Source organism: Nicotiana tomentosiformis, chromosome 6 (genome assembly GCF_000390325.3).
Source record: "Nicotiana tomentosiformis chromosome 6, ASM39032v3, whole genome shotgun sequence".
In the NCBI taxonomy this organism is placed as follows: domain Eukaryota; kingdom Viridiplantae; phylum Streptophyta; class Magnoliopsida; order Solanales; family Solanaceae; genus Nicotiana; species Nicotiana tomentosiformis.
In genome coordinates, this window is record NC_090817.1 from 34,891,322 (window position 1) to 34,903,501 (window position 12,180).

General features: G+C 39.3%; 1 protein-coding gene across 1 annotated transcript; it reads right to left on the bottom strand.

Annotated features, from left to right (window-relative positions):
- Window positions 1-339: 339 nt before the first annotated feature.
- On the bottom strand, window positions 340-3,215 carry LOC138893779 (uncharacterized). Its single transcript, XM_070178441.1, has 3 exons — window positions 2,885-3,215; window positions 2,324-2,446; window positions 340-728 (listed from the first exon to the last, which is right to left on the bottom strand). The coding sequence occupies exons 1-3, from the start codon at window positions 3,213-3,215 to the stop codon at window positions 340-342; spliced, it is 843 nt and encodes a 280-aa protein (XP_070034542.1).
- Between the last annotated feature and the right edge of the window lie 8,965 nt (window positions 3,216-12,180).

Sequence of the window (12,180 nt, forward strand, 5' to 3'; positions counted from 1 at the left end):
CAAAAGTAGATTTTTACCTTAGTTTGCAACTTCCTTTTCTGGTCAGAGGACAAGTAATGTGACAGCTACCCACTAGCCAAGAAGTTGGCTATATCAGCATACCATGGAAATTTTTCGGAGATTGCTGCGATGGAAAATATTTTCTTATCAGGGAACTCTTCCCTTATCTCTACAAATTCTACATGTGGTTTCTTTAATCGTGACAGGTGGTCAGCCTCTTGGTTTTCTATGCCCTTCATGTCCTTGATCTCAAGATCGAACTCTTGCAGCAATAATACCCACCACATCAAATGCGGTTTTGACTCTTTCTTGCTCAGTTGATACTTCAATGCTGAGTGGTTAATATGCACTATCACTTTTCTCCCCCACTAGGTAAGATCTGAGCTTGTCAAAAGCTAAGACCACTACAAAGAACTCCTTCTCTGTGGTAGCAAAGTTTACCTGGGCATCATTCAAAGTATGACTTGCATAGTAGATGGGTCTAAATATTTTATCTCTTCTTTGCCCCAATACTACCCCCACTGCCACATCACTAACATCGCACATGATTTCAAAGGGTTCGCTCCAATCAGGATTCACCATTATGGGGATGCTCACTAGCTTTTCCTTGATCAACTCGAATGCTCGGAGGCACTCTACATCAAACACAAAATTCATATCCTTGGCAAGTAATCCCATTAAGGGCTTGGTGATGCTGGAGAAATTCTTGATGAACTTTTTATAAAATCCTATATGCCCCATAAAACGTTTAATGCTCTTCATCGAAGTTGGTGACGGAAGCTTAGCAATCACATCAACTTTAGCCTTGTCGACTTCGATGCCTCCAGTTGTGATTTTGTACCCCTAAACCTATTGATGGTAGGCCATAATCTCATATTTTAGTCGCTTATTGCACTCTAATTTACTATATTTTTATTGTGTTTGAGCTTTAATCGCTAGTGTTTTGCACTTATTGTGTGGTTTATGCCTTGTATGAGTGATTCCGAGCTATGTAGATGTATGGAATAAATTCGAGCTATTTGCAGCTTTGAAGTCTGAGTAAAAGCCTAAGGGATTAAGTCGGGATTGCGTTCGGGGGTCGAGAACCACGTCTGGATATCAAAAAGCAAGGAAAATTTCGTACTCTGAGAAAGCCCCACTGCAGTGGCGCATGTATTTTTCTGTTGCCTGACAGATTTCAACTCTCTAGATTTCCCTACTAATTCCCCGCATGGCACGTCACCCTACTTGGTATAAATGCATGTAAAAATATTATGTCCTAGACTTTTGACACATATTAGACCTAAGGAGGATAAGTAGGAGTTGGAGAAGAAAAATCACAAGGAGTTCATCATTCAATCCTTACTCAAGACCCGAGTTTGGTTCTTTTTATGTTTTCCTTTACTTTAATTTTATTTGTGATGAATTGCTCCATATCTGTGGAGTAGTTCCCTTTAGGATTTGATGGATTTGGTGTATTGATATTTGTTTGTGGATTATAACTCTAGTTTTATGTATTGAAGCATTTTGCATGAGTTAACTGTTGCATCTATATTCACTTGTTTATATAATCGATAGAGGCATAACTTGTGATATCTTTTCATTATAGTGTTGGTTGAGTTCATTAATTCTTCTTAGTAATCAAAAGTGGCTAGTTGACTTGTTGATTAATCCTAGTTAGGAGGATAATCGAGAGAGGTTCTCCTAAAGACCAATCCACTATGCATTCTTGCATATCTTCACATGCTTAAATTGGTTCATCTTGTGAGGTTGAGACTTAATCGAGAGAGGAGTTTTTACTAAACGTTTGAACTAATAATTGAGTGAATTCGAGGGACTCACTTAACATTAGAAGTAAATTATCTAGAGTTAGATCCCAAATAATTATCTTGCACCTATCTAATCAAACCTCTATTCTCTCCCACTGATAACTTTCGTGCTTACCTTTGTTGTGATTGTTATTAGTCAATTGCTTTAGATTCTTAGTTAATTATAGTTTTAATCACATAAACCTTAATTGTTGATTCTCTTGGATAGCAATCAAGCTAAAAACTACGAAAATACTGTTTAACTCCAATCCCTGTGAATACGATATTATACTATACTATCTTTAACTAGAGAGCATAATTTAAGTATGTGTTTCGAGCTCGCCAATTTTTTTCCCTCCTTGACCATGAAGTGACATTTTTTCCAATTGAGTACTAGGTGAGTGTCTTCACACCATTTCATCACAAGCTCTAGATTTCTGAAACAATCCTTGAAGTTGTCCCCAAAAAGAGTGAAGTCGTCCATGAACACCTCCAGACATTTCCCATTCAAATTTGAAAATATTGATATCATGCACCTTTGAAATGTAACTGGCGCATTGCAAAGTCAAAAATCATTCTCCGGTATTCAAATATTCTTGAAGGGCAAGTAAACGTGGTTTTCTCAACGTCTTCAGGAGCAATGGGTATATGATTGTACCCTGAATATACATCTAAGAAAAACAGTAGCATCCACACCCTGCTACCTTCTCCGGCATCTAATCAATGAAGGGCAGAGGAAAGTGATCCTTCCTCGTTGTATCATTCAACCTTCTATAATCTATGCACATCCCATTTTTTGACACATCCTCATTCTTTACCACTGTCATGCCCCTTCGTTTTGATATAACCTGTATCAGGCTGAACCATGGACTGTCGGAGATGGGAAAATTTATACCAGCATTCACTAATTTGAGTATCTCTTTCTTCCAAGTTTTTATTCAGTCTACATTGGGGCTACACTACAGGTTTGCTACTTTCTTCCAACAAGATCTTGTGCATGCAGATTGCGGGGCTAATTCCCTGAATATCGGCTATGCTCCAGCCGATTGCTTTGTAATACTTTCGCAATAATTCCACTAGCATGTGTTCTTGCTCACCTGTCAAATCAGCAGAGACAATCACAAGAAAATTATTAGTCACCAAAAAAGCATATTTTAAATGTGTTGGGAGTACTTTCAACTCCAGCTTTGGCTTAGTCATTTCCATTTCGAATTCCTCTTTATCTACCACTTGGTTATCATCCTCCAAGGCCTCAGACTCTTTCTTGATCTCTGGGTTTTCATCCTCTGTTGTACTCGATTGAGTAATGCATCTTTCCAATGAATCACCTACCATCTTTTCCAGCTTGTATTTTTCAGCTAACTCCCTTACAACTTCTAATTTGAAACATGCATAAGCAGACACCTCATCATATGGGTATTTTATCATTCTCTTCATTTGAAAATCACCTTTTCATTTCCACTATTAGCATGAGTTGACCCTCATAAATGTCAAGCACAGCCCTGCCAGTGCAAAGGAATGGTCTCCCCAAAATTAGGGGCACCTCCTTTGGTTTTGCAATAGGATCCGTTAACATCTTTCCACTCTTGAGAGACACAACTTTGATTGTCTATTTTGGGTTCTTATCAGTATCTGAATGAAGAGTCCAGGTGCCTTTTCTGATAACATATTTGCTATTTGCCCCATTTGTCTTTCTAAATTTCGGATGGCAGTACCTTGAGTTTCAAATTTCTCATATGAGTTGTTTATGAACACCTTCATTAGATCCTCTGGACTTGAGTTGTTGGGCTGTTGAGGCTGGTACTGTTGCCTTTGTTGATTTTGGAAGCTAGAAGGTCCCTGCACAGGTGCTCTAGGATTTTGCTGATGCCATGAGTTTAAGTTACAACTTGAAGAACTCCATGAAAAACTCGGATGCCTCTATCCCATAGGGTTAAAATTATTGCCTCCTTGGTAGTTGCCTCTGCTGAAATTCCCCACTGCCTTCACCTTTTCCTTTGTAGTAGAGGTTTGACACTCATAAGTTTGGTGTCCCATTCCATAAATTTCACATCCCAAATTTGGTTGATTTTTCACCTAGGCCAGTGTCAATTGCTTGATGTCCTTAGCCATAGCTGCAATCTGGGCCTGCATTACTACAAACGATTCTACTTGGTGCACCCCTACTAACTTTCTTCGATCACCTTGGTCAGTAGACCATTGTTCTGCATCTTCAGATAGTTTATTTAGAAGAGTGACAATCTCTTCCGGAGTTCTCTTCATTAGAGGGCCTGCCACTACACTATTCAGTAACCTCCTTGATGAAGGAGTTAACCCATCCCAGAATTCTTGGAGTTTCATCCATTGCTCCATTCCATTATGAGGGCATCTCTATAATAGCTCCTTAAACCGTTCCCGCGCCTCGAACACTGTCTCCCCTTTTCTCTAGCTAAAATTGTGAATCTCCTTCCTCATCCTTCCAGTCTTAGCAGCAGAGAAGTACTTTTCTAGGAACATGGTAGTCATCTCCCCCACGTACGGATAGACCCTATAGGTAGACTCATTAGCCACTTCTTGGCATCATCCTTTAGTGAGAAAGGGAATGTTCTGAGGCAGATAGCATCATGTGATTCACCATTATAGAGGAATGTGTTCATGATTGCATCTAAGTCCATCAGATGATTGTTAGGATCTTCATTGGGTTTGCCTCTGAAGATGCAGTTGTTCCGAATGGTCTGGATGGCTCCCTGCTTGAGTTTAAAATTATAGCATCAATGGGTGGGGACCTCATACTGGATTGTCACTGGTTGTAGACCGGTCTAGCATAATCTCCTATATACCTCCCAAGCATGGGTGTCGCATTTTCCAACTCGTCTTCAACCAAGGGTCGATTGAGATTAAATCTTTGACACCCTTCCTCTTCAACAGGTTCCTCAGCAGCTCTAAGGGATGCTTCAGCTGCTGTGCAGCTTGTTCTCTCTGTTGTGTTGCCTCTCTTGCAGCTAAGTCTACATCATTTTCATTGCTTACCATTGTATTTTGAGTTGAAGTCTGATCCAAGAAGGATCCACTTGATTCTTTCTCCCTTCTCAACTGCCGAAAGTGTTTGTCTAATTCCGGATTGTATGGCACCAATTCCTTGGAAGAGGATCGAGTCATACACCATCGAACTTAACCTGTTGCCTACACACAGATAAGATAAACGTAATAAGTAAAATAAAATTTGTTCCTAGATTAGCACTGAAAACTATTTTAAACACTATTAATTACCAATCCCCCGCAACGGCACCAAAATTTGACGAGCGTAAAACTTTGTATAAAACTTAGGCTCGCTATTCAAAGATAGTATAGTATTAAATCGTCTCCACGAGGATTGAGTTAACTAATGTTCAAATAAATCTTCAACTTAACACTATTCAGAAAAATAAACCTTTGATTTTGAGTTATCAACGAATTAAGAGTAAAAATTAAGATTATCAATTATGAACGAATAATGGAAATAGGTAGCTAAGTAGCAACGATTGAATATCAATAAGATAAATAAGGGCTTTGACAAGATATGCGATCAATTATTATTCAGTATATAACTCTGTGCTAAGTTCACTCTTAAGTACTATTGACTCTTTCGATTTCAACAAATGATTTGGCTATCTTAAGGATTCAAATTCTTCTTCCGAGTGAATGAAAATTCCGTTAAACAACCTAATGATAAGTGTTCTGAATATATGCAAGAATACGTTGAATGAATGATCATACAAAGAATGTCTCTCGACTATTCCTCTAAATTGGGTCAATTGATAACTCTACAAACTCTTTCAATTACCTATGAGAGTCATGAAATTAACCCAAACAAGATATAACAATTATAATTGCAGCAACACTTCTCTTCCGATTAAATTAAAACCACAAATAACCTTGCAATTCAATTATAAACTCGTTCAACAAATTCAAGCAACTAACAGAAATCAAACCCACGAATAATAATCAAGTCACAACATCTGTCAATAACCCTAAGAAAGACTACTCCATAATAGAGAAATTATTCATCAGAGGAGTATTAAGAGGACAAGAAAACATTACAACCCACGAATTCAAACAAACTTTCGTATTGAATGATTCGGATGAAGTATTCAAAGTCTCAATTTTTTCTTTGCCTTATTCTCTCCAAAAGTTGCTCCAAAACCCAAGATAACTCCTTTGGGACGAGCTTAGGCTTCATTTTTCTCCCAATTCGTGCATTATCTGTCCATTGATCATCTCCACAACACCTGCACCGAAAAGCAACATATTAGACCATAATACATGCAAAGTCTCTATCAAATCAACTCAATCAAGGACACAAAGAAGGTCTAAATGTCGAGTAATTTTAAGTTCATAAAATCATTCTTCCAAATCAACTCCAAACTTCTCAAAAATCAAAACCGACTACACGTACAGGTAATAATATATATAGTGAAGCTAACTAAGGCCTCAAACCGTTGATCGAAATACTAGAGATCAAGATCTCATGTCGGGTCGTTACATTCTCTGCCACTTAAACATATGTTTATCCTTGAACGTGCCAAGAATCGTTCCTAAGTTTCCAAAATCTCTGTATAACACCTCGTGCACATACATGTGGCACCTAAATCCATAAGAATGTATTATCTCATCCTCGACTGATGATCCTTCCTGTGACCTTATCTCACAAGCCTTAGAACAAATTTCCAACATCTGAAACTTCCTGTAAGGTCCGATTTTTCATACATACATTGTATCAATCTCCACAAGATGTACTAAAGCATACATATACACCCAAGTCGTAACCACATGATGTACCATATCGCTCAAATGCCCATAGTAGTATCATCCAACCACATTAGTTGCAAGTTTTCTGAATCTGATACCGATAATAGACCTCCTAACATATGAAGGCCATGTTCCAACCCTTACAACACTGCAACAAAGAAAGAGACATAAGGAACCTCATAATCACCCATCAAATCAATAAATCATGTATTTATTCCGTTCGACAAGAATCATTGCCGCATTTTGAACTGATTAATGATATTTCCCTCCAAACATACACTATACAAATCCGTTTGCACTGATTCCAAGTCCAACAACATCGTCTTACCTAGTACAAAATGCTTGGAAAATAAGCCACATCAAACACCGTCTAAAATCTCACACAACGCAATTTGTGCGCCCAACAAAAAATATGGCCAATAAGGAAAGGAAGCTCAGGTGCAGAACTACCCAACATGCATAACAGATATTACAACAAAACAAAACGATGTGAACATATCCCTCAGAGGAGAAGTAAAACACACAAAATGGTACAATGAATCGTACACAATATCTCACCATTGCGGCATGTAACCTGATCCAAACATCTTAACCATGGCGGCATGCTACCCGATCCCACACAAAATCATCAGTATGGGAACACCCATCGAGCCAACATGTTCATACTAATAAAATGCATATGTATTAACCACAAGCACACCAAATACGTAAACATAACCATGGGGAGATGGACATCATGCACCACAAAGGCCCAAATATGACTAAGGTGCAATAAACAAATTAGCATCTCGGTAGCCATCTCGCTCATCTAACACCACAGCCTTCACCGGAACAGGTACATAGGATGTTCGAATGGTTTCCAATAAAGAGTTCATAACCCGATACAAGAAGCCTACTCATCTGGTGTTGATAGGATTGTGAGGTACTTACCCTTATAATCTAATAAGAGTAATGAGGCAGGCTGGAAGAAAGTAGGTTATATCACAAATAGCCAACATGGCATAATATAAGGCATATTTTAAACGGGATGTTATACCTTTCAAGTTCAAAGCCTAGCATATGTGGAATCAGAAAATCATGGTAAAGGAGACCATAGAGCCCAATAGGTATCATGTTGGACATATGTACTATTACCTTTCGTGGCTGGAAGATGATATAACCGGGGATGTCAAACCTGGTATCAAGCTAAAGGGATGGATTATAGATGAAGAGGCTGAAGCTCAGGTGAAATACAAAAGGCTGCACAAGAGGGTTTTCAAATCCAAAGCCAAGCACATAGAGCAACAAAAGACAGACACGGAAGCTATAAGAGAATGGAGAGAAATAACAAACAAAGCGACAGAAAGGTTTGAGTATTTGGAGCAGGGATTGATGGAGTTAAAGGGGTAAATGAGGAAGAGACTTTGTGACTGCCAGGGTATGGAATATGATGAAGGTGCAAAACTAGAAATGGACTACCTGTTACTTGACATGTGCGACCTCGGGAACATGATCGAAGGAAAAAAGAAAGCAAGACATGGAGAATGGCCATCTGAGACCAAGAAGAATAGGAAATTTCCTTTAATATTTTATAGTTAGATTTTATTTTTAATTGATGTAATAAGGCTTTGTGCAACTAGTGACTCTATTTAATTATTTTATTTTAGTAATAAAATGGTTTGATTTATTTCACGTTAATGGAATGAAACAATATTGGCACAAATTTTTCCTTTACTTATCGTTTAGGCCTCCTCGGGCACAACGAGGTCCCCAAATTAGGACATGAACTATTAATTACTTATGTGCTATCTTTTAAATACTGCAGTGCTCTTTTATTTTACCCTAATGACTTTTACTTGCTCTAGTTCCTCTGTCGTGGACTTTGTTGCGTCCGTCTCTTCCGGAACTTGGAAATATCTCGGCACCTGATACTGTTTTGACGACACTGCCCCTGGAATAACCTCTTCTAACTCGGGAGTAGGCATTAGTTCCTGTAATTGCTATGTCGTGAGCTCCTTCCCTTTGCTACTGGAAATTGAGATTGCATTCATCTCTCTCGCTGTCGGTTGGCTACCTCTTATCTGCTTGATTCCTTCGAGCGCTGGAAACTTCAGCAATTGGTGATACGTCGAAGGTACAACTTTCATCTCGTGTAGACATAACCTTTCCAAGTTGATGTTGTATCCCATACCACCATCCACAACTTCGAAGAGAGTTGTTTTCATTACTCCTTCAGCGTTCATGAGCAGCAGGATCTCTCCCCGGGTCGTCACGCTCGCAAGGTTGAATCTAGTGAGGAGTTTTGTTGCCGGAATAATGCTTCCGGTGAGTTTATCTTGTTCCAATACTCTCCATTGTATGATATTAGCCGAACTTCCTGGATCCACTAGAATACGCTTAATTTTAAAATCCAACACATTTAAAGATATTACCATTGCATCATTGTGTGGTAACAGCAATCCGTCTGTGCCTTCCTCCGTGAAAGTGATATCTCTTCCCCAAGTCTTTTGTTATGATTTATCGATACTTTAGTCTTTTTTTCTGCCGAAAAGGTGACCCCGTTAATCTCGTTCCCCCCAAAGATCATGTTGACCGTCTGGTGTGGGGTTTCTTCTCCTGCTTTCGAAGATTTTACGTTGTTGCGACCGTAATTGTTCTTAGATCGATCACTCAAGAATTCTCGGAGATAACCATTCTTCAATAGCGTTTGCACCTCCTCCCGAAGATGTCGGTAGTCCCCTGTCCGATGATCGTTCGTCCCGTGGTATTCGCACCATAAATTGGGATCCCTCTGGCTGGAATCGGACCTCAAAGGTCTTGAAAATCGTTCTTCTTTATGTTCCTCATGGCTGACACCAGTTCCACTACACTAACATTGAAGTTATATTCTGACAACCTGGGTAAAAAAGGTCTCGAAGCCCCGACGTTTGTTTATCTTGAAGTGATTTATTGTTTCGACCACGATCAGTCTCTCTGTCAGCGGTGAACTTGTTTGCTGCTCAAAAATTTCTGCCAGGGCCTTCAGTACGCTCGTAGGGCAAAACTCGACCCCTCGAAGTCCGCCTATCCGCGTCGTAGACATCCTTTGATTTTTCTCTATTCTTCTCCCGTCCTTTGGCTGATGATGTAGAACTGACCTGGTCATCTTCGATCCCTATCTTTGACTCGTACCGGTTGTGAACATCTGCCCAGGTTGTTTCTTGAAACTCAAGCAGGTTTTCTTTCAGCTTCCGAGAAGCGTCTGAACTCATTGGATTCAATCCTTTGGTGAATGTTTCATGTGCCCATTTATCCGGGACGGCCGGGAGAAACATTCTTTCTTTCTGAAATCGGGTAACAAACTCTCATAACAATTCCGATTCTCCTTATGTGATTCTGAATATATCGACCTTCCGGGCTTGTACCTTTCTGGCCCCGGCGTGAGCTTTAATGAAAGAATCTGCGAGCATCTCAAAGGAATCTATGGAATGCTAGGGCAGTAATGAATACCACGTTAGGGCTCCCCTAATAAGAATTTCGCCGAATTTCTTTAGCAATACAGATTCAATTTCGTGAAGATCTAGATCATTTCCTTTCACCGTCGTTGTGTAGGTGGTAATATATTCTTCTGGGTCTGAAGTTCCATCATACTTTGGAACTTCAGACATTTTGAAATGCTTCGGGATTAGTTCTGGCATCGCACTTGGCTTGTACGGTAATTGAACATACTCCTTCGAGTTCGGGCCTTTCAATACTGGTGGCGCGCCTGGGATTTGATCCATGTGGGTGTTTACTTCCCTCATGAACCGTAAAAGCTCATCTTTGAATGAATCGTTCTCGTTATTAAGACCTAATCTGCTCCCCCCAGCCCCATCAGAGCCAACTTTACCCCTGGGAGTGTTGTTATCGATTCTCTGTGTTGTTTGGTCTGCGGGAGCAACGGGAGGAGTCGGATCGCGCCTGTTTGCGTTATTCGAAGCACCTGATAGCGTATGCTTTAGTTCCGTCATAACCTGATCCTGCCGTGTGAGATGGCCTAGAATGATTGCATGTTGCTCTTGCAAGATCCTCACAGCATCCGCTACTTGATCCTCGTCACTCGTCAGCATCATCGGGAGTTCTCTCCCGAACCTGTCAAGGGTATCGTCTGTCATGCACCGGCGTGGCGTCATTCTCCTCATTGCGGGTGTCACTGATTGAGTCCTCGAAATGAGGTTGATCCCCTTGAATTTTAGGGTTGTGCACATCGTTAACAGTGTTATCTGCCATTTTTTTGCGATTTTTTCTAAGACAAAATAGTCAAAACACGTTAGTAAAAAAGGCAAGGATCAATTTAATTGCACGGCTGTCTAGGCCATACGGTGGGCGCCAAACTGTTTACCTGTAAAACGGTACAGTTGAATTTATACGTGATTTCTAGACAAGTGAACTAATTTGATCCCGAAATAATATAATAATCAAAGAAATACACAATACTTAGCCTTGGAATATAGATGAAATAGCAAAGATAGTGATTCCGTGAACACGGTTTCCGAACACAGCAGTGATGGGATCAAAAAGCAAGAGAGTAAAATTGTATAAACCTTTGTATAGAATATAATATATGTTCTTTCCATAAATTTCGTACCCTTTACAATGATAACTGAGTTCACTATTTATAGCTATGTCTAGGGAAGAAAGGTCCTAGGATCGTGCCTTCCTTTAATGTCAATTATGAGGGTCATTGATGAAAATATAACGTTGAGCGTAAATGCCAAATTCTTTGTAACGGATTGTCGCTCTTAATGCTGTAGAATATTCCTTAGTAAATGCTACTGGGCGCAGAGCATTTAATACACTTTTATGAATGTTATCCGTTCCGGTGACAAGCGCAGTGGCTGCGTTCGGTCCTCAATCATTTCATCTTGGATTCCACATGTCCTCCTTTTGGTCAGCCACGTGTCATATCGTATTTTACCCTATAACACTGATTGTCTATTTTAGGTTGCTGATTTATCTAGACGGGGAGGTTTTTTGAGAAATTACGTTTTCTATATGGTTGTCATATAAGGTCTCCAGCACAGTTGATAGAAACTTTATTTCAACTAATGAAAAAGTATTCAATCTGTTGTCATTTCCATATATCTTATTTCAGTTTCTCATTTTATTCTTATTCTCGATTGGTTTTTTAAAAAATTGAAGCAATATTTTGAATGAAAAAAAAAAAAGAAAAAAGGAAAAAGTTGCAGATTACATTATATTACGAAATGCAAGAATATAGGACGAAAGTGATGACTTTCCGGTTCTGGCATAGGTGCTGGCAACTCTAGGTGTCCAGCGAGGAACTGAACTTCCTAATCAAACAACGTAAAGGGACCTTAAGCCATAAGCTATGTCAAGAAATATGCAATGCACATGAAATGGAGTTGATTGCTCGGTCATGTTTGACTAAAAAATATGGACCTTGGTTCAAATAATTAAATTCGTGTAATTTAAGGTTAATCTTAGTTAACAATAATATCTCTAGATGAAGTCATTCAAAGATGCAATAAATATTAGATGGTTCCGGTCGGACAATAACAACAATATGAAGTAACTGTTTTAGAAAGCAAGAGCAATAACATAGCATTCAATAACAATAAATAGCAATAAATGACATTTAAGTAAATAGGAGTAATGATTCACCCAA

Excerpts from the sequence above, each read along its gene's own strand:
- LOC138893779 (XM_070178441.1), bottom strand. The coding sequence starts at position 3,215 with ATGATAAAATACCCATATGATGAGGTGTCTGCTTATGCATGTTTCAAA. Across the intron at positions 2,447-2,884 it reads TGTCTCTGCTGATTTGACAG|GGTACAATCATATACCCATT; the intron begins GTGAGCAAGAAC and ends ATGTATATTCAG. Across the intron at positions 729-2,323 it reads GCGCCAGTTACATTTCAAAG|GATTTTATAAAAAGTTCATC; the intron begins GTGCATGATATC and ends TGGGGCATATAG.